The 22288-nt window shown below is 35.4% G+C and overlaps 1 protein-coding gene across 10 annotated transcripts in view; it reads right to left on the minus strand.

Annotated features, from left to right (window-relative positions):
* Positions 1-22288, minus strand: part of DNAJC10 (DnaJ heat shock protein family (Hsp40) member C10) — a 46537-nt gene that overhangs the window by 18476 nt on the left and 5773 nt on the right. For all 10 annotated transcript variants that reach the window (XM_042243649.2, XM_060409670.1, XM_042243648.2 and 7 more), the window contains 9 exons: positions 17076-17158; positions 16708-16839; positions 16104-16197; positions 14959-15036; positions 9867-9910; positions 9081-9218; positions 4837-4926; positions 3942-4055; positions 2389-2503 (listed from right to left, as the gene is read on the minus strand). In XM_042243649.2, the coding sequence (XP_042099583.1) occupies positions 2389-2503; positions 3942-4055; positions 4837-4926; positions 9081-9218; positions 9867-9910; positions 14959-15036; positions 16104-16197; positions 16708-16839; positions 17076-17158 (888 nt within the window). The remainder of the gene's footprint in view (positions 1-2388; positions 2504-3941; positions 4056-4836; positions 4927-9080; positions 9219-9866; positions 9911-14958; positions 15037-16103; positions 16198-16707; positions 16840-17075; positions 17159-22288) is intronic.

Here is a 22288-nt window from a genome sequence, read left to right on the forward strand (position 1 = left end):
AATTTTATAAGATGGTTAATGATGGCTCTATATGCGAGACAGCAAAAGGGACACAGATGTACAGAACAGTCTTTTGGACTCTGTGGGAGAGGGCGAGGGTGGGATGATTTGAGAGGGTAGCACTGAAATGTGTATATTATCATATGTGAAGTGGACTGCTGGTCCAGGTTCAAGGCATGAGACAGGGTGCTCAGGGCTGGTGCACTGGGATGACCCTGAGGGATGGGATGGGATGAGGGGGGAGGTGGGTTCTGGATGGGCAACACATGTGCGCCCATGGCTGATTCATGTTGATGTATGGCAAAAACCAACACAATATTGTAAAGTAATTAGCCTCCAATTAAAATAAATAATTAAAAAATGTTTTGCATTTTCTAGTATGAACAAAAAAACAAGTAAATCAACTGCTAAGTTTTGGGGGTAATTTACTACTCGGAAGTAGATTAATGCTCCTCATGTCAGACATTTAAAAAGTTGCCCAGCTACTTGTCTGCTTTCTCTACCTCATAATGTTCTTTAAGAGAGAGATTAAGGTTAGTACCTATTCTTTGCCTACTCTCTAATACTGTACCTGGCACATAAATCCAAAGAAATAATACAAGTAATGCTGTGAAGTTAGTGACAACACACAAAAGGAAGCACTTGGGTATTCATGGTATATTCCATGGGAGGAGATGCTTTAAGTGAAGTTTCGAAGGGTGACTTGGAGTTTGCTAAATATCTTGAGGGTCAAGAAGTAATGATTACAATGCAAGAGGAAGAAAAATCTGTGTAAGGCACAGGAGTGAAAGAACATGCTATTTTCAATGATTCACAAGTAGCTAGAGCTAAAATTATTTGCAGGGGCAGAGGTGGGAGATGAGGCTGGAAAACCAGGCAGAGGCAGGTTAACTTTTAACTTAACAACTATTTACTGAATTCCTGTTATGCACAGCCATTCTAGGTGCTGGAAATACAGTGGGGACCGAGACAAAGTCATTGCTCCTACACTAGGGCATCTGAAGTTTATTCCTAACGAGATCAGCAGACTCAAGGCAGAAAAGAGACATACGAAGGCTCCACGTATTCTATGGTAATAAATTTGCAAAGAAAACAGTTAATTGCAAAGAAAAAATGCTACGAGGCAGATAATTATACTGGAGGATATTAGACAAGATGGAGATGATGGACCTGGAATAAGGCAGTAAGCACAGACTAGAGAAGGAATCTAAGAATTATGTCAGAGGCAGAAAAGAACAGAACAGTAAGAAACCTTAGGTCATTTCCAGCACTTTCACGAGGTGGCATAGTTTAGTGCAGCTCTAAGTCTAGGCTTCGGAGTCAGACATATTTGGATACAAAATCTACCTTCGCCAGTTATTTTATCTTTCTGAGCCTGAGTTTTCTGCCTTGTTGTGAAGATACACATGGATATGCACAATATGCAATTACCTTTAGGAAAACATCTCATTTATAAAAAACACTGAGTGAACAGTAGTTACTGTTAAATTTATCTTGTCATCTTTGCTCACATAGTTCCTTCAGTCTAGGGAACCTCACTTGTTTTCTTGTATTTGCCTGGGGAAACTGAGTATTCAAATGTCACCTTAATTCAAATATCACCTCCTGATGCAAATGTCTCTTTATTTGATCTTCTATTTATAATGGCTATTACAATGTCCTTCATATTTTCTTAAAAATCTCCCTTTTCTCACTATCCCCGCACTAGATATTTTAAACTTCCTGAGAGCAGAGTCCTATCTTACCATTTTGCATTCCTAACACCTATAAGAATGCTTGTCACGTTACAGGCATAGTCTCAGTATCTGTTATTTACTAACTGTTAGTAGTTTGTGTCTATCTTTTGCTACACTTGACCTTTTTCAGGACAGAGACAATGATGTAAACCAAACTTCAGGAATTGGAACTGCATGATGCAGGGCTAACGTCCTGAACAAGCTGAAATGCAGAAATACAAATTCAAAATTCAAGAATACTAACAACGCACTTAACAGAGATGTTTGGTCATCAAGTGTTGGAAAAACATCTAATAGACTACCTAGAAATTGCCCATAATGGTTGAGATGCTATATTAGGTACACTGAAATGGAAATGATAGGTATTGCTTATTTTTGTCAACCAGCAAGACCCTTAAATTCTTTACTAGCCTGACAAGTCACTAGAGTTCTTACTGAAACACTGATCAAAATATTAGGTAGAAAAAAGGATTTTAAAAAGAATAAAGAAGATAAAATAACTATATATAATTCAAAATATCTTTCCCTTCAAGCAACATTTACTAATAAATGAAAGCAAAGTTATTTTAAAATAATCATGTCCATATAAAACAAGGTAAACGGTAAAATTAAAAAATGAAGAAATTTTTAAATCATTTTTTCCCCTTCTTACCATGATGAATTTCAAATTCTTTGGTTCCCTGTCCTTTAAATACTGCTAGACATGGCTGAAAAACATAGAAGTTACTACAGACGTCTGGTGCAGAGGAACAGTCAAACTTGCCAACCTAAAGGAAAGAGAAAGTTCAATATGTAGAAAAGAAAATCTTATCCATTCAATTAAATATTCGTAAGGATAATCCAAAAATGACATTTCTATAAAAACAACACAGCTTCTAAATAAGTTAATGGACCATGAAAATAAGAAACAGGAATCATTAGTTTACATTTAACACTGAAACTACATTTAGGATAGATAATGCCTCTTGGAGATCTCAAAAACCTGAGAGGAAATTACCAAGAAAATATTAAGTTGTTTATGAAGCCCATCCTTCTAAAAACTTAGAGGATATTTATATTATCTTGACAAGGGGGAGAGAAAGAACGTCTTAAGACCGTAGAAGCAGAAATATTTCATACAGTGTGGGAACAAACCTAGTATGCAAATGATAAACCAAGAAAAATATTTGCAGCATTTAAGATAGAGGATTTCTATTAAGAAATAAAGGATAAACATCCCATCAGGAGAAAGAAAATGGGGCAGAGACATACATAGAAAATAAAATAGAAAGCAAATATATAACAATGAGTATTATTAACATATCACTTTTGGTCTATCCAAACAGTGCTGATTATAAAGAATGGTAATACCAGGGCTGGCTCTGGTGCAGAGAAGAAATGGGTCACTCCCATGCTGTCAGTAAGAAGGAAGGCTCTGATAATGAGGATAAAAAACTTTTAAGAAAATATAACCTTGGTTCAAAAAATTCCTCATAGTGCATTTTTCCAGGGCATCTTTTTTGATATAAAAATGGAAACAACTTAAAGTCACCAGTAAGAGAGACGAGGTTAAACAATCATAGTGTAGCCATACAGTGAGATGACGACTGATACATATACCTACACAAAAATACACATATCAATATATATTATACTGGTATGTAGAGGTTTTTAATCACTAGATGGAAAATTTTACGGAAGAGAATAAGAGCATACATATAAATTTACATGTCTATGTCTATTACCATGGCCATTACGATATGCACAGAGGTGCACATGTACACATATGTGCTAACACATACCCACGTTTAAAAAGCCTCAACAGTTGTAACAGTAAATTCTTAACAATGGTGAAAATACAGATAATTATTAGAAATCTCTAACTCATTTTTGCACTTATTTACAATATCATAATTTAAAATAATGAACATGAATTACTTATATAAAGAAACAAGTACTTAAAAAAAAGCTATAGTTTTCTGCATTCCAGAAAAACTATATCATATAGATTTATCAGATAACAACTGCTCTCAAGAAAAATGAAGGTTAAACTTTTTCAGATTTCATTTTAATTTTCAGTAGGAAAAAAATAGAACAAAAGCATTTAGGGATTTCTAAATTTAGAATTCGACTAAACATCTTAATGTTATTTAAAACATAACTTTATGTACTAAATTAACAAGACAGCACAAAAGCAGAAGGGTAGGCAGAATACATTTTTCTTACTTGAATATGTTCATTTTTAAGCAGAGTTTTTAGTTTCTTCAACTCAGGATCATTTGAATTTTCATTTTGTCCAAAGTGAAAAAATAAGAGCCACCGATGATGAGCTAAACGATCCTTAGAAGTGATTAAAAAAGAAAGTGATAAAGGGAAAGAAACATCAGAGATGAGAAATCCTAAGAGTGCTAATCTTTATTTCTTTGACTTAATTTTAACTATTTTAACCATTACTTCAAAATACTGTCTAAAATTCAGACCCAGTCATATTCTTATGTTGTAGTTTATTTGGAATAATGCTATATAAACCAAACATACAGTATTACAGAAAGAAAAGAGCCACTAAATCATGAAATCTTAAGGTGGATGACTGTGCTAAGAAAAAAACGCAGTTTTAACGACACAGAACTAAAAAGCTGAAAGGTAGAGAAGCCAGCAGATTGTTTTCAGGTTTAACATAAAGTTTCGTAGGGATATAGACTTAGAAAACCCTGGGATCAATAAGTAGAAGAAATCAATTGATTCTTCTACAAACTGAATGTTTCTAAAGCTGGTCTGTAATTCTCACTGAACAACATAATCTCTTCTGTAGGGAGGAACACAGAGCTCCAGACAGATTCAAAGTTGCTTTGTGATCAGTATCTTGCCTTTCCTGGTGCTCTTCCTGAACCTGCCTATAGGACTAGTTACACAAAGCTATAGATCCACCCTCAAGTTGCAATCCCAGCAAACCTGGCATTAGAGTTTGACCTGGAATCAACTGATAAAATATATATAAATAAGATCCTCTGAAATGGCTACTTTTCCTCTGAAATGAATAAAACAAATGCTGACTTTTAAAATGTTCAGATCTGAAATGTTATCAATATCTGTTATTATTTATTATTAAAGAAAAAATTACCTGCAGTGTATTTGCCGAAAGGAGTTCAAAATCTGGAAGACTATGCATTATTTCCAAATAAATTTCTTTAGCATCCAGTGAATTAAGAAACTAAAACAAGAGAATCATATTGTTATTTTTTAAAATCAACATTTGAGTATTTCAGTGTCTTAGTTTTTCAGTTTTCAGAGAAAGAAATTTTAAGAAAAAAACACAGAAGTAACATAGTTTTCAAGCTACATTTATCCTAAATGTTTTCCTTTTCAAAAAAAGACAGTATATTTTGACAATTATTAAACAGTTATATAACTGGGTTGTTTCTTTAAAAATAGTGATGCAAAATAAATTTCATTATGAGGTGTTTTATTACCTGGAATTTTCTGTTAACTGTGTTGGGTATTCTACAATAATCCTCAAAATAACCTTGAGTGACCTCTGGCTCACTGGCAGGAAAAGCTGCATCATATTCGATCTAATTTTAATGCTAACCATGTTTACAGGATGCCAGTGCTTTATAGATTGTCTAAACATTGTTAAAACAGTAGAATATTTGATGATCTAACAAGATGCTTTATGGGCTTCCCTGGTGGCTCAGTGGTAAAGAATCTGCCTGCAATGCAGGAGACCAGGGTTTGATCCCTGGGTTGGGAAGATCCCCTGGAGGAGGGCAAAGCAACCCACTCCAGTACTCTTGCCCGGAGAATTGCATGGACAGAGGAGCCTGCCAGGCTACAGTCTGTAGCGTTGCACAGAGTTGGACATGACTGCAGCAAGAAAGCAGCAGCAGCAGTAGCAGTAAGGTGCTTCATATCCCAATTAATAATGGCAGAAAGTGCAGAAGAACTAAAGAGCCTCTTGATGAAAGTGAAAGAGGAGAGTGAAAAAGTTGGCTTAAAGCTCAACATTCAGAAAACAAAGATCATGGCATCCAATCCCATCACTTCACGGCAAATAGATGGGGAAACAGTGGCTGACTTTTTCTGGGCTCTGAAATCACTGCAGATGGTGACTGTAGCCATGAAATTAAAAGACGCTTACTCCTTGGAAGGAAAGTTATGACCAACCTAGATAGCATGTTGAAAAGCAGAGACATTACTTTGCCAACAAAGGTCCATCTAGTCAAGGCTATGGTTTTTCCAGTGTCATGTATGGATGTGAGAGTTGGAGTATAAAGAAAGCTGAGCACCAAAGAATTGATGCTTTTGAACTGCGGTGTTGGAGAAGACTCTTGAGAGTCCCTTGGACGGCAAGGAGATCCAACCAGTCCATCCTTAAGGAGATCAGTCCTGAGTGTTCACTGGAAGGAATGATGTTGAAGCTGAAACTCCAATACTTTGGCCACCTGATGAGAAGAGCTGACTCATTAGAAAAGACCCAGATGCTGGGAAAGATTGAGGGCAGGAGGAGAAGGGGACAACAGAGGATGAGATGGTTGGATGGCATCACCGACTTGATGGACATGGGTTTGGGTGGACTCCAGGAGTTCGTGATGGATAGGGAGGCCTGATGTGCTGTGGTCCATGGGGTTGCAAAGAGTCGGACAGGACTGGTGACAACTGAACTGAATTGAAGGAATTAAGAAAAACTTACAGGAAAACTGGAATGGACCTTGTTTATTATAGAGGTTTTTAGAAATAACGTCCCTGAATCAAACCAATGAGGAGTTTTGCAGGGTAAAATGTATATATGTAAAATACGTATTTAAAATTAAATACACTTTAGATCTAGGTCTCTTATTTAAAACACAAACAACTGAAATAGACACATCTCAATTCTAACAACTGTCTATTTCTGTCCATATTTTATCCTCAGCATATTTTTTTCATGGAACTCTCTTTGCTAGTCTAATTCTCATCAAAGCAGCTGCTATTACCAAAAGTGTAGCAATAGTTACACCAAGAAAATGTATACAGGGGTTGATCAGTTTACTGTCTATCTTTAAACTATTTTCTTGACAATTCAAATATTACCTCAAAGATATAAAACTATTAAAAACCTGTAGAAACTATTACTGTATTCAGTTTAACTATGTTCAACATGAGAACACAATCAAATGGATAGAAACAATGTCTCTAAGAATAGAAAACTTGGTTTTTCTGCTTAAAAATAAAAAAATCTGTAGCATACTCTCAAAAACCTGAAATAATTTATTACCAAAGGGCTTAACAGGTCAAAACAGAAAGCTTTCATGTTTCAGTACTATAAAGCTCATTCACTTTACTCACATTCATCAAAAATTTTATATAATTTATAAATTTTTAAATTTATAAATTATAAATCAGTTTTAGAGTAAAATTTGGTAGTTTTATTTACCAAGGGTATTGTGCAGCCTCTAAATTCCACCTGCCAAACATATTTAGCTAGCATAGAGTTTTACATTTTTTAAAAACTTGAATGCTTTTAGGAGGGACAAGGACTTTAATTCATCAGCCTGTGTTATCACACTTCTAATATCACTTATTCATGTTTCCTGAGATCATATCTGAGCTTGCTGTTTTAACCAAGAAGTCCCAAGATCTCACTGAAAAATGGGATTGTTGTACTGAAGGTAAGAACCTACGTTCAGCATTAACCAGAGTCCAGGTAATCTTCATGAGCTAACGGCAAAGTGTAAAATACACCCAGGTTTTCTGGGGAATTTGGCAACGTGAATTGAACTTGCCATTGCTACAGCCATCTCATTCTAAATAGATAATGGAAGAACTGCACAAAGGTGAGCAAGACAGTACATTATAACACTGCTTGTGATCATGAAAAAGTAGAAATTTAAGTATCTATCCCGAGAGGACTGGTTAAACTCATAATGTTACATTTAGTCAATGAATTAGTTTCTAGGAATTGTTGATACACATATTCACAGGAATTATTGTATATACTACTATTCAGGGACACACACACATACACACACAGTATAAAGCACTTAAGCAGGCACTAAATGGGCTTCTCTTGTGGCTCAGCTGGTAAAGAATCCGCCTGCAATGTGGGAGACCTGGGTTCAATCCCTGGGTTGGGAAGATCCCTGGGAGAATGGAAAGGCTCCTCGCTCTAGGATTCTGGCACTATATACAGTACTTACTTATGTGCCAGATATTCTTCTAGGCCCTTAGGATTTGTCAGTGAAAAATTCAAACTTAAAATTTACTGCAAGAGAAAAATAATGAAAGAACAAATATAGTATATAAGGTGATAAGTACAATGAGGTGGATAATGAAAGATTTTAAAGAGATCCAACTATTTTCCTGATGAATAGAGTATAGGTTATAAGACATGAGAAAAAGAGGGGTCAAGAATGACTCCAAGGTATTTGGCCTTAATCATAAAAGATGAAGCTTTCATTAACTGAGATGGGGAAAAAACTAGGTAGAACAGACGTATGGGGAAATATCAGGAGTATAGTTACAGACATCTAAGTTTGGAACGTCAATTAATATCCCAGGGGAGACAATAAACAGGCTGGAGAATAACCACATCTGTAGTGGAGGGCAGAGGTGTGGGCCAAAGGCAAAACTAGTGAGTTGCCTGCATGAAGTCATAATTTCATACACATATAAGCAGAGAGCTGGAAGGGTATGTCCCAAGACTTGATGGTGCTTGCCTATGGGTGATTTGCTTTTAATGAATTTTAAATCTTTCTTTACACATTTATATATCAAATATGAATTTCTATAATGAATGCATGTAATCTGTATCAATATCAAAAAAAGAAAAGTAAAAACAGAAAACTACAGGTAGTTTGTCTTACATTAGAATCTTTTTTTGTGGATGGGTTCTCTAGAGACCTATCTGATATCCCAGTATTTGTTTCAGCTCCTTGACAGCTATCTTGAACCTCAGCTTCTTCATAAAATTAGGAAGGTGAACCAGACCAGTAGATCATCAAACTAAGCTTCTATCAGAGTCAAACAGGAGGCTTAAAAAAAAAACCGATACCAGATTCCAGCTAAACCTATCAATAATCTATATTTTAACATGAGAACATATGGAAGTAAATGGAAACCAGTAAATATTCATTTAACCTAAGAATACATTCTTTACCTTTGGGATTGTTAAAAGTGCAGTTTAGAAATAATCCTTACAGTTTAACTTTTTAAACTGAAGTATTAAACAGAATCCCAAATATTAAGTATTTGTTCTAAATAAATTAAGTGTTCCATAATCAGATGATATAAACTGGTTCTTTTTTTTTTTTTGCTCAGTTTATTAAATGATATATTTGAATACATGTGTTATGTATTTATATGTAAAGAAATTAAAGGGATTCATACCAAAATACCGTTTTTCTCTTTGTTATTTAAAGTGGCTCCAGGAGGAAAATAGGCAGTCGTACTTGTTGTAATATCCAAACTTTTACAAAGGTTATCCTGGGTGGCACAGTCCACCCATCCCACATTAACAAGACCATCCTAAAATGAAAAGAAAAAAATAATACTGTAAGTTGAAAAAAGTTAAAAAGGATTTATAGTTCACAAAAATACAACTGCACTACCATAAAAATTAAACTTTTAAAAAGAACACAAAAAATGAGGCAGATTTGAATAACATGATTAATAAATTTGATCAAAGATATAAAAATTATACCTCACATAGGAAACATTTTAAAGCATACATAGAACACTAACAATCTTTGTAAAACAAACAAACAAAATCTTGGCAAATGCCCAACCCACAAGGACAGTTTTAATAGTGTTAAAGTTTCAACACACAGACTGTACTCCCTGACCATAATGATGAGAGCTAAGTAAGTAAAATAACAAAACAACAAAAAATTAAGGTTTGGAAATGACAAAAACATTAACTCTCTGGTTAAAGAGGAACTCATAATTAAATCATGGAATATTTAGGAGTGAATAAAAGCACTACATGTTAAAATATATTGAACACAGCCAATCAGAAAGACGCTTATAACTGTGAATATATTGATCAGAAAACAAGGAAGATTACAGACAAGGGAGTTAAATGTTCAAGAAACCAGCAAAGAAAATACCTGGAATCAGTTTTTAAATGTGTCTCTTAACATAGTGATACAGTTTAGCAAAATAATTGATGCTTACCAACATACCACTTAACCTGAGACGTGTCTGTGAGGTCAAACAATCTGAGGGGGGGAAAAGAAACTTATGAGGAACTTTCAGCTATTAAGTATGAAATCTATACTTTCATTTGCTGCAAACCATGATGTTGATTCTAAGGCAATTAATTGGGCTGTGCTGGTAAATACTGAGACCTTTATTTACTAGGTAGACACAGGGGTCAATGCCTCATTCTCCCTCCTGAACTTTTCTCCCTCTCTTTCTTTCCCTTCCCTTTCCTCCCTCTCCTCTTCTCTCCCCTTAGTTTCTCAGGATTTCTAGGCAAGGAAGAAAGAAGGCACTCCCTCTCAAACACCTCAAGATCTTATTCTAAAATAGCTCCTCCTATCAACAGCCCCTTTGAACCAAGGGATCTCATAATTTGGGTTAATAAAATGTAATGGACCTATCTGATTAACATATACAGCAAATTCTTAAAATACAGTACACTCTTAAATAGCTTCTTCACTCTTTCTTCACCCTTATGGCAAAAAGCAAAGAGGAACTGAAGAGCCTTCTTGATAAAAGTGAAAGAGGAGAGTGAAAAAGCTGGCTTAAAACTCAACATTCAGAAAACTAAGATCATGGCATCCAATCCCATCACTTCATGGCAAATAGATGGGGAAACAACTGCAACAGTGAGAGACTTTATTTTTTGCGCTCCAAAATCACTGCAGATGGTGACTGCAGCCACAAAATTAAAAGACGCTTGCTCCTTGGAAGAAAAGCTATGACCAACCTAGATAGTATATTAAAAAGCAGAGACATTACTTTGCCAACAAAGGTCCGTCTAGTCAAAGCTATGGTTTTTCCAATAGTCATTAATGGATGTGAGAGCTGGACTATAAAGAAAGCTGAGTGCTGAAGAATTGATGCTTTTGAACTGTGGTGTTGGAGAAGACTCTTGAGAGTCCCTTGGACTGTAAGGAGATCCAACCAGTCCATCCCAAAGGAGATCAGTCCTGGGTGTTGTTTGGAAGGACTGATGTTGAAGCTGAAACTCCAGTACTTTGGCCACCGAAGAGTTGACTCATTAGAAAAGACTCTGATGCTGGGAGGGATTGAGGGCAGGAGGAGAAGGGGACGACAGAGGATGAGATGGTTGGATGGCATCACCACCTCGATAGACATGAGTTTGAGTGAACTCCAGGAGTTGGTGATGGACAGGGAGGCCTGGCATGCTATGGTTCATGGGGTTGCAAAGAGCTGGACGCGACTGAGCAACTGAACTGAACTGAACTAATCTTTGCTGAATATAGGTGCAAAAACCCTCAACAAAAGATTAGCAAACTGAATCCAACAATACTGAAAAAACATCATATACCATGATCAAGTTGGATTCATTTCAGGGTCACAAGAATGTTTTCACATATGCAAATCAATCAATATGATATTAACAAAAAAGACAAAAACCACATGATCATCTCAATAGATGCAGAAAAATCATATAACAAAATTCAACAGCCATTCATGATAAAAACCTTCATAAAAGTGGGTGTACAGGGAACATATTACAACATAACAAAGGTCATTTACCACAAAGCCACAGGCAAAAACATGATACTCAACAGTGAAAAACTGAAAGCCTTCCCTCTAAATTTGGGAACAAGATGAGGATGCCCCACTCTCATTGCTTCTATTCAAGTATTGGAGGTCCTAGCCACAGCTACCAGACAAGGAATTGTTCAGAGCAATCCTAAAGAAAAATAAAGCAGGAGGCATCATTCTACCAAACTTCAGACAATGCTACAAAGCTACAGAAATCAAGAGTGTGGTACTGGCACAAAAACAGATATATGGATCAATGGGACAAAATAGAGAGCTCAGAAATAAACTCAAACACCTATGGTCAATTAACTTTCAACAAAGGAGGCAAGAATATACAATGGGGAAAAGATGATCTCTTCAGCAAGTGGTGTTGGAAATGCTGTTAGAGCCACAGGTAAATCAATGAAGCTGGAACACAGCCTGTCACCATATACGGAAATAAACTCCAAATGGCTTCAAGACTTAAACAGAAGATGTAACACCATAAAACTCCTAGAAGAAATCACAGGCAAAACATTTTCTGACATAAATCATACCAATGTTTCCTTAGGTCAGTCTCCCAAGAAGACCTCTATCCTGTCACATAATTATTCTTTTTTATAAGAATAAAAACAAAAGTAAACAAATAGGACCTAATCAAACTTAAAAGCTTTTGCATAGTAAAAGAAACTACAAACAAAACAAAAAGACAACCTACAGAATGGGAGAAAATATCCACAAACAGCGCAGCCAACCAGGGCTTAATTTCCAAAATGTACAAATAGTTCATAAAATCCAACAGCAAAAAGTCAACCCAATCAACAAATGACCAGAAGACATAAAATAGACATTTCTTCGAAGAAGAAATACCGACGGCCAATAGACACGTGAAAAGATGCTCAATATTGTTAACTATTAGAGAAATGGAAATGATAACTACAGTGAGGTAGCACGTCATTAAAAAGTCTACAAATAGCAAATGCTGGAAAGGGTGTGGATTAAAGGGAACCTCTGACATTACTGGTGGAACGTCAGTTGGTACTGCCATTATAGAGAACATTATGGAGCTTCCTCAGAAACGAGAACTAGTATTACCATACGATCCAGTAATCCCATCCCTAGGCATATATCCAGACAAAACTCCAATCCCCAAAGATACATGCAGCCCTATGTTCAGAACAGCACTAGTCACAATAGCCAAGAAATGGAATCAACCGCAACGCCCATAAGCAGATGAATGGATAAAGATGCACATATACACAATGGAATACCATTCAGCCATAAAAAGAGCGACATACTGCCATGTGCAGTGACATGGATGCAATCAGATCATCATCCCAAGTGAAGACAGTCAGAAGAAAGAGGAAGACAGCATACAGTACGGCTTTTACATGAAATCTAAGATATGACACAAATGAGCCTATCTATGAAACAGGGTCACGGATGTAGAGAGCATACTGGTGGCCGCCACGGAGGAGAGGGTTTGGAGGAGGGACAGAGGAGGAGGCTGGGGTTCCACAGAATGAATAAACAGCAAGGTGCTACTGTACAGCACACAGAACTAGATTCAGTATCCTATCATAAACCATAATGGAAAGGAATAGAAAAAAAGAATGCATACACACGTATAACTTAGTCACTTAATTACAGCAGTAGCTAACACAACAGTGTAAAACAACTATACTTCAATTAAGAAAAAGCTTTAAAGACCTAAATATAAGACATGACATCATAAAACTCCTAGAATAAAACACAGGCAAAACATTCTCAGACATAAACTGTAGCAATATTTTCTTAGATCAGTCTCCCAGGGCAAATACAATAAAAAAGCAGAAGTGAAGAACTTGGGCCTAACCAAACTTACAAGCTTGGTTTTATAAGTATGCACAGCAAAGAAGTCATCAATAAAATGAAAAGACAACTTAAGAAACAGGAGAAAATATCTGCAAATGATGTGCCCGAAAGGGGTTAATAACTAAAATAGTAAATAGCTCACATGACAGAAATAATGAAAAAACAGACAACCCAATCAAAGAATGGGCAGGGACTTCCCTGACTGTCTAGTGATTAAGAATCCACACTTAGAATGCAGGGGTCACGAGTTCGATCCCTGGTTGGGGAACTAAGATCCCACATGTTGTGTCATGCAGCCAAAAAAGAGAAAAAAAGGCATAAGACCTAAACAGACATTTCTCCAAAGAAGACATATACAGATAGCCAACAAACCACATGAAAAGATGCTAAACATGGCTACTTATTACAGAAATGCAAATCAAAACCACAATGAGGTATCATCTGACACCAGTAAGTATGGCTATTATCAAAAAGTCTACAAATAAATGCTGGAAAGTATGGAGAAAAGGAACCCCACCAAACTGTTGGTGGGAATATAAACTGGTACAGCCATAATGGAAAATAGTATGGCAGTTCCTCAAAAAAACAAAAAATAGATCTACTGTATGATTCCACTCCTGGGTATATCCAGAAACAAAAAACACTCTTAATTTGAAAAGACATATGCACCTGTGTGTTCAAGCAGAGCTATTTACCACAGCCAAGACACGGAAATAACCCAAGCGTCCGTCAACAGACAACCAGCTTAAGAAGATGTGGATGGATACAAGGAGTAGTACTTGGCCATAAAAAGAATGAAATGTTGCCATCTGCAGAAACATGAATGGACCTAGAGAATATTATACTTTGTGAAGTCAGACAAATATATGATATTTATATGTGAAATCTAAAAAATAATACAAATCAATCTATACACAAAACAGAACCAAACTTAGACACAGAAAACAAACTAATGGTCACCAGAAGGGAGAGAGATGAGGGACGGGACAAATTAGGAATGTGGGATTAACAGATACAAACTACTATACATAAAGTTGATACAAAGGATGTACTGTTCAGTACAGGGAATTTTACCCAGTATCTTGTAATAACCTATAATGGAAGGTATCCCACAAAAAATCAAACTGAATGCTGTATACCTGAAACCAACACAATATTGTAAATATATACTTCAACTTAAAAAAAGCAATTAATAATTTTATAGCCTTATGTGTAAAAAATAAAAAGAAATATTCATTAAATAAAAATTATAACATTAAAAAGTATAAACTGTACTTTGAAAATAGACGATAATCAATTATAGTAGCATACTTAAGATTTTCACCTAGTCTAAGAGTACATACTTCTAGTTATAAGACTAGTAGCTTCTGGGGACCTAATATACAGCATATAGTGATTATATCTAATAATACTGTATTAAATCCTTGAAACTTGCTCAAAGAGCAGATCCTAAATGTTCTCACGGCAAGAAGGAAGTGGTAATTATGTGACAGGATAGAGGTGTTAGCTAATATTATGGTGGTCATCATCTTCTAACATATTAAGTGTTTCAGATCAACAAATTGTACACCTTAAAGTTACACAATGTTCTATGTCAATTATATCTCAATAAAGCTATGGGAAAAAAAACGCTGTCACCTAAAAATCAAATGTCATGGTCTCTTCATCATAACAAAATAACAAATAATATTACCGCTTCCTTTGGAACAAAAAGTGATCAGCCAGCCAATACCAGCAGCAAATGCAGTTTGTATGGAGTTAACAAAATTTCCTTAAGAGAAAAATAAAGAAAATTTCTGATCACTTACTACTCCACAATGGAAACCATTTTCTAAATGGGATTTCCCATCTAATCTCACCCATTTCCAATCTACTCTTGAGTAGTTTTCAGGATTCCTAAAAATCCTCTTGAGCATGTCAAATTCCTACCCTTTTTTTTTTTTCCAATCATATAAAATCTAAATTCATTATTAAGAAAGAAACTCCAATTGACAAGTTAGGCCCCTTGTGATCTGAGCTTTGTCTACCCATTCAGTTGGTCATTCCTTCCCCAAACCACTCTACTTTTTACCCATCTTTTGTCAGATACATGAAATATTGCCAGCTTCCAAATACAGTGACCTTTTAACAATTCCGCTTCACTTTCAAGACAGATTGGATCTGATTTCATTCAGGAAGAATTTCCTAACCCTTCCTCCTTTCCCCACCTGAATTCTTTCATATCCTTTATGCTTCCCTAAGCTTACCTCTATCATAATAGTCACTATTCTGTATTTTAATGGTTAATAATGGGGTCCCGAAGGCAAAGATTATACAGTTTATGGCTGCAGCCCTCGTACTTAACAGCTTTGGAGACATAACTGGATTCATTGAATGATATGAGCATCCCTTTAGAAGTAAATACGATCATTTCATGGGTAGTACAGAGTAATTACATTAACTCCTCTAAAGCCACTTGATGAATTAAATGCCTGAGATTAGAAGAGTTCTTAAACTTCAAAATTTAATTGAATAGGCATAAATTTACACTTGATATAGTATACTTACGAAAGCAATACAACACTTGTTTTACTAAATATTCAGTTGCACTTTCAAAGTTGCCTTTTCACCTAGCCCCATCTCATATTTATATCCTACATCAAACTTGTTTTCATTTCTGTATAAATTAAATTTATGAAAGGCCTATTATTTAGCAGAGCTCAGAACAAATGACATAATTCCCTTCTAAGAAGCATGGAAAAGATAATATGATCAGAACATTAATATTACTACTGAAAAATCTGAAATACCAATTCAAAGTATCCTTGAAAATTAAGCAAATTATGAGGACAAAATTACCTGTCCATAATTCTGTCACTGTGCTTCTAACATGCTGCATGGTGAAATTCATCAAACTTTCCTTTGATCTGTCGCCATAGTATTTCACTGCAGCCTACATTTTCATTTATAAAAAGAGAAACATCTTTTACTTTTTAAGACTCAAACAAATACCTTGATTCTCCATTATTGTGAATAACTAAGATATGTCTTTCAATGGTAAAGTGTTTTTCTAAATGACATGCTAAGAATTTTGATTGCTTCCCTATCAGATATTTGAATAGTATTATTTATAATTGTTTTAGTTTCAGACTAACACTGGGGAAAGAAAGGGAAATTAGAACTTTATATTCAATGAGAGAAAACACCTGTAAAATACTTTGTAAATTATAAAGTACAACATGCGTATCGGTTATCATTATATTCCTTAAGATGGAAACTGAAATTGGCAAACATTTCATTTTGTTAAAGTAACGGCATCTAAAAGTATTCATAGTATAATCAAAAATGTTTATTATAAGAAAAACCAAAAGATTCTACAAATTCACATATTGTGTTTTCTCTAGCATTTCTTTTGTTATAATGTTCCATCAAATAAAAAACAGAAATGTCAATTTTATCTTACCATTCCAGACCTAAAAATGAAAAGGCTGGGATAACTGTTGACTCCTTTCATTCGGCAAAGCATTCTATCATCGCCACAGTTAACTGCTCCAATTCGAAGCAATCCATCTACTTCTTTTGCAAAGTCTCTCCACTATGAGGGAAAAAAAAGTAGTTCTCTGATAAAATAATTTACGCTTCCTTGAACATTCTTCAAACTATACTTCCTTAAAGGAGAATATATTCGTGAAATAAAACCATAAATGTGAAAAAATATGATAGCTATTTCTGATCGTTAAATCCTAACCTATTTTTAAAAACACTCAAATAATAGATACACTGTAAAACAGTAAAACTGTAATTAATAATCAGGACGTAAAAAATACTTACTGTGGGAGCTAAATCATGGCAATGTGAACACCCTGGGGAGTAAAAGTTCACAAACCACAGTTCTCCAGAATTAACAGCAGCATCTAAAAATACATAAACCAAACAACGTATGATTATTTACTAAAGGTTTGAACATGTTTTAGTTCAAAATTTTCCTTGAGATCAAAATGAAAAAAAAATAGTCATATATCTTTCATATTGCCTTTATCATTTTCTATACATTTTTTTTCTATTAGAAGAAAACATACTATTTCAACTGTCAAACAATCCCTTTAAACAAAAAAACAACAAAAAATCTCTTCCAAGCTCTACTTCAATAAGATGCAGTCTTGAACTACATGACCTATGCCACCAAGAAGCTGTAAAGATAAAGGGAGCGACGTAAGGAAGCCACAGTCAAACCGCACACGAGCGGCTGTGTGGACGGCGGAAAGGGAGAAACGGCCACAGAGCCTGTGGCGTAAGGCTCTTCTACTATCCGCAGCACCGGTTAAGCACACAGTCAAATTCCGACAGCTACGCCAATTACCAAAAAATGCGGTAAGGGACCTACATGACAGTAAGGACCGTGGAGATTAACCTTTGCTCTTAACAGGGGCTTCCCTCGTGACTCAGCTGATAAAGAATCAGCCTGCAATGCAAGAGACCTGGGTTCAATCTCCCGGTTGGGAAGATCCCCTGGAGAAGTGAAAGGCTACCCACTCCAGTATTCTGGCCTGGAGAATTCCATGCACTGTATAGTCCATGGGGTTGCAAAGAGTCAGATATGACTCAGCAACCTTCACTCTCACTTTTTGCTCTTAACAGGACATTTTCCTTGGAAAACTGCGTTATCTGAAGTATTAGATCAAGGTTTTTAACAATTCAAAACATGAATACATATTTCCTAAAATAATAGACCAAACACTACATAATATCTACCCCACAATTACATTACACGTTATAATCTAACCTATAAAGGACCTGATACAAACAAAATCCATTCATTTAAAAATTTTATGATTGTAAGGATGTGCTCTAACATTCAACACAAAAAGTTTAAGACAATTTGCTTTTGGCTAAAGAGTTTCTATATAATTCTACACTAAAATCAGCAATTTTAAAGAAAATTCCAAAAGTCATAATAAATTATAGTAAGACATCAAAACATGCACACTATTCGAAATACATATAACTGATTCAGTTGAATTAGTAATGAGTGCAGTAATGTTCACCTACATTTCAATGCCAAGACACATGGATCTGTGGGAAAAATTACAGGCAAAGTGTGTACATTAGGATTTTATTGGCTGTTCTTTGGCAAAGTGTAGAAAGTCTGATGAATGGACTATATCTAGGTTGTCAAAATAACTGCCATGCTGCCTTGGACCACCAACTGGTAGGAACGGAGGTAAAATCGTACATGTTCTCAGCCCCATTCTTCTGGGATCTCTATAATGCGAGTGTTAGTATGGACGATGATGTCCCAGAGGTTTCTTACACTGTCCTCATTTCTATTCTGTGTTCATTTTCCTGTTCAGTTTCAGTGATTTCCACTGTCTTCCCCTGTATCATATAATCTATTTGTTAACTTCTTCCAGTGTGTTTTTTACTTATTGCATTCCTTACCTCTGTTTTAGTTGCTCTTTTTCTAACTCTTTATTCAAAAACTTGTAACTTCTCACTCTGTTCATTCAATCTTCTAAGTTCTTTGAACATCTCTAAAGTGATGAAAAGGAAAACCTACAGCTAAGAATACCCAGCAAGGCTGTCACTAAGATTTGAAGGAGAGATTGAAAAAAGAAAAGACCCCAACTACAAACATGAAAATTATGGAAGGAAAAAATCTCACGGTTAAAGCCAACCATACAATAAAGGCAGTACATCTGTCATGTATAAAGCTAGTAGGAAGGTTAAAGGACAAAACAGAAAAATCATCTCTATCCACAGTAAGTAAGTAAGAAACATACAAAAATACATAAAATATGATATGAAAATCTGTGAATGTGGTGGTGGGGGGAGTAAAATGCAGGGCTGTTATGACGGGTTTGAACCTATGAGATCAGAAACTTAGTATAACCCTACACACATATACAGACTGCTATGCAGTGTGAGGAGTATCCTCAGTAACTATACAGTTTCTGTGTATGGTGACATATTGTAATTAGACTTACTGTAGCGATCATTTTTGAAATGCATAGAAATGACAAATCTCTGTGCTGTGTAACAGGAACTAATATAGTGTTGTAGGGCATTACACCTCAAAAACAACCTCACAGAAAGAGAGATCAGATTTGTGGTTAGTAGAGGCAGAGGTGGGGGAAAGGGGTGACTGGATGAAGGTGGGCAAAAGAAACAAACTTTTAGTTACAAGACAAATAACTACTTGGGATATAATGTACAACAACATAATCAACAATGCTGTATATTATATACAAAAGTTGTTTAAAGAAAATCCTGAGACTTCTCATTACAAGAAAATTGTTTTCCACCTTGGTACTCTGTTTTCATAGAGTACTTCTAATCTGCCCAGTTCCCACTATTGTTGACAATATTTGTAAAACTTTATTATCAAAGCTCAATGCGATGTTTTTGTACAACTCAGTGACCCAGGAAAGAACAGGTATATTTCAAAATGTGATTTTCAATTTCTAAACTATACAGCTAATGTTTGTTAATATTTATACAACTATAGCTAACAGCTTCTGTTAGCCCCAGAAAAATGTTTTTTAAAAAAGCTGAAGTGCTTTGAGTTCCTCTTTCATTTCTTGAGTTTGTCTTCAAAAGAATGCACATATTGTGTGGGTAATGACTAGTGTTAAGTGCAGGATGTTCTGTTTTCACAGATACTATCTAGAACTTGTTTTTAGTAACGATGTAATACTTTTCTGTGACTTATAAAAAGATATACAAATCATGTTTAATGGGAAGGATAAGAACTTCAAACTGAAGTGTATTAATCACATTTTCTCTTCTGTATTACAGCTGAATTTTACTCCTGATAAAAGTGAACTATGTAATTCGAAGAATTGATGCTTTTGAACTGTGGTGTTGGAGAAGACTCTTGCGAGTCCCTTGGACTGCAAGGAGATCCAACCAGTCCATCCTAAAGGAAATCAGTCCTGAATATTCACTGAAAGGGCTGAAGCTGAAACTCCAATACTTTGGCTACCTGATGTGAAGAACTGACTCATTTGAAAAGACCCTGATGCTGGGAAAGATGGAAGGCGGGAGGAGAAGGGGACAACAGAGGATGAGATGGTTGGATGGCATTACCAACTCAATGGACATGAGTTTGAGTAAACTCCAGGAGTTAGTGATGGACAGGGAGGCCTGGTGTGCTGCAGTCCATGGGGTCGCAAAGAGTCAGACACGATTGAGCAACTGAACTGAACTGACGTAATCTGGATTAACTCTCCCACAATTGCAGAATTGGACAAAATACAGAAGAGTTCTGTTGAAAGCATCAGAGTTACCAATGCGGCTGAAGAATTACAGGACCCCTAGGAACGGGAGGAGGTAGAAATCAGGGGGCCAATGCTTGCCACCTCTTGATAGGCAAGAAACTAAGCGGAGCTTTCAATAGATTCATGAGACAAGAGACAGAAAAATGAAGTTCAGGACACACGTAGAGAGGGTTCTATATATAAAGGTGAACTGAAAAGAGACTGGTCTTGCATAAGTCTAAAGCTCAGCTTTTCAATCATTTCAATCCCTGGAAAAAACTGATCTAAGGTTGTTAGTGACTCTAGTCAAAAGAAAACATAATTTCTCTCTAGAGCAAAAGAACATAAAATACCTTAAAAATAACTTCATAATTACTTATTAGTTACACAAAAGACAAATTAAGTAATCCAAACCGATAGAAACTACTGGTAATAGGAAGAGACCCACACCAAGTAGGCTACTGTGCTATCTACATAAGCACAGACTGATAAGGACTATCCCTCCTTATCCTCCTCCCTTGGCTTCTTCAACTGAAACGCTGGGATCACCCTGTCTTAGGCTAGTCACACACAGGGTAGCATTAGAGTTCAAATGGAACACTGGCCACCGCGCACTGAACCTGTCGACGTCATTTAATTTTTTCTGAATAACCGTCTCTAAGATTTTGTGACTGTAATCTATTTTTAACTACTATTTGGAGTTCTACATGAACTATTAGCAATTCTTAATTTAACCTTTTCTCTGTAATGACTAATCTAAAAAGTCTGAACCCCCGTGCAATACAGCCATCAGGAAAGTCTTTCATTCTGGGTAGATTCATGGATTAATCAGCTTGCAGGTTTTGTTCAGTTCCTCTCTCTCTAATTCCAAAATTTTCTGTTCCATAGGACCACAAGATACTGATAGACTACCAGATGAGATAATAACGACATAGAACGCAATAGGTTCATACAACTACCTGCCAGTAAGTTATGATTCTGCCAGCCTGTGACATGAGTATCAATTCTGTCTACCAATAATACAAACAAATAAAATTTTCTTCCTTTTTTTATAGAGAATATATTAATTAATGTTTCTTAGAACTTATTCAGGTATTCACTACTAGACTTTAAACAAAATAATGTTATAGCTACCTTGTAGACCTGAACTCACTATATTGTAGAAAATACGAATATGATGCAACTTTTGCTTAGAAGGAACTGTACAAAACTCACTGGTTTTAACATATTGTTTATTAAAATGAGACATTATATATACATTTTGCACCTAGTAAGTTATTTTAATTAATGAAACTGTAACAAAGCAAAATAAAACTGAAATATGATATAAGGTAAAATATAGTTTTAAAGTAGAATATTTTAAAGTGTACTAGTTTGAAAGTATAAGAATACTGAACGTTTTCTAAAGTACACTGCAAAGTACAGAAGTATATTTTTATATCCATTTTCACACAAATCACAGATCAAAGTAAATCTACTTGCAAAAGTGACCACATACTTAGTTAAAACTCTGAAACACAAAACCAGAAGTATTTCTACAATTTTTAATAATGTGAAAAAATATAGAAAAATAGAATAGATATTGGTTCATTATCTCAAATATGTCAATTATATACAAACACAAGTATAGACTGTTGAGGATGTTGCTAGCACTTCTATGGTTTCCTCAACTGCCAAATAAGAGGAATAACTGTAGCTAATAGATAGGAATGTTCGAAACGTTCATTAACATAATAGAAGGAAAGTTGATGATATGCTAAAATCTACAATAAAAGAAACTATGTTAAA

Source organism: Ovis aries, chromosome 2, assembly GCF_016772045.2.
Source record: "Ovis aries strain OAR_USU_Benz2616 breed Rambouillet chromosome 2, ARS-UI_Ramb_v3.0, whole genome shotgun sequence".
In the NCBI taxonomy this organism is placed as follows: Eukaryota; Metazoa; Chordata; class Mammalia; order Artiodactyla; family Bovidae; genus Ovis; species Ovis aries.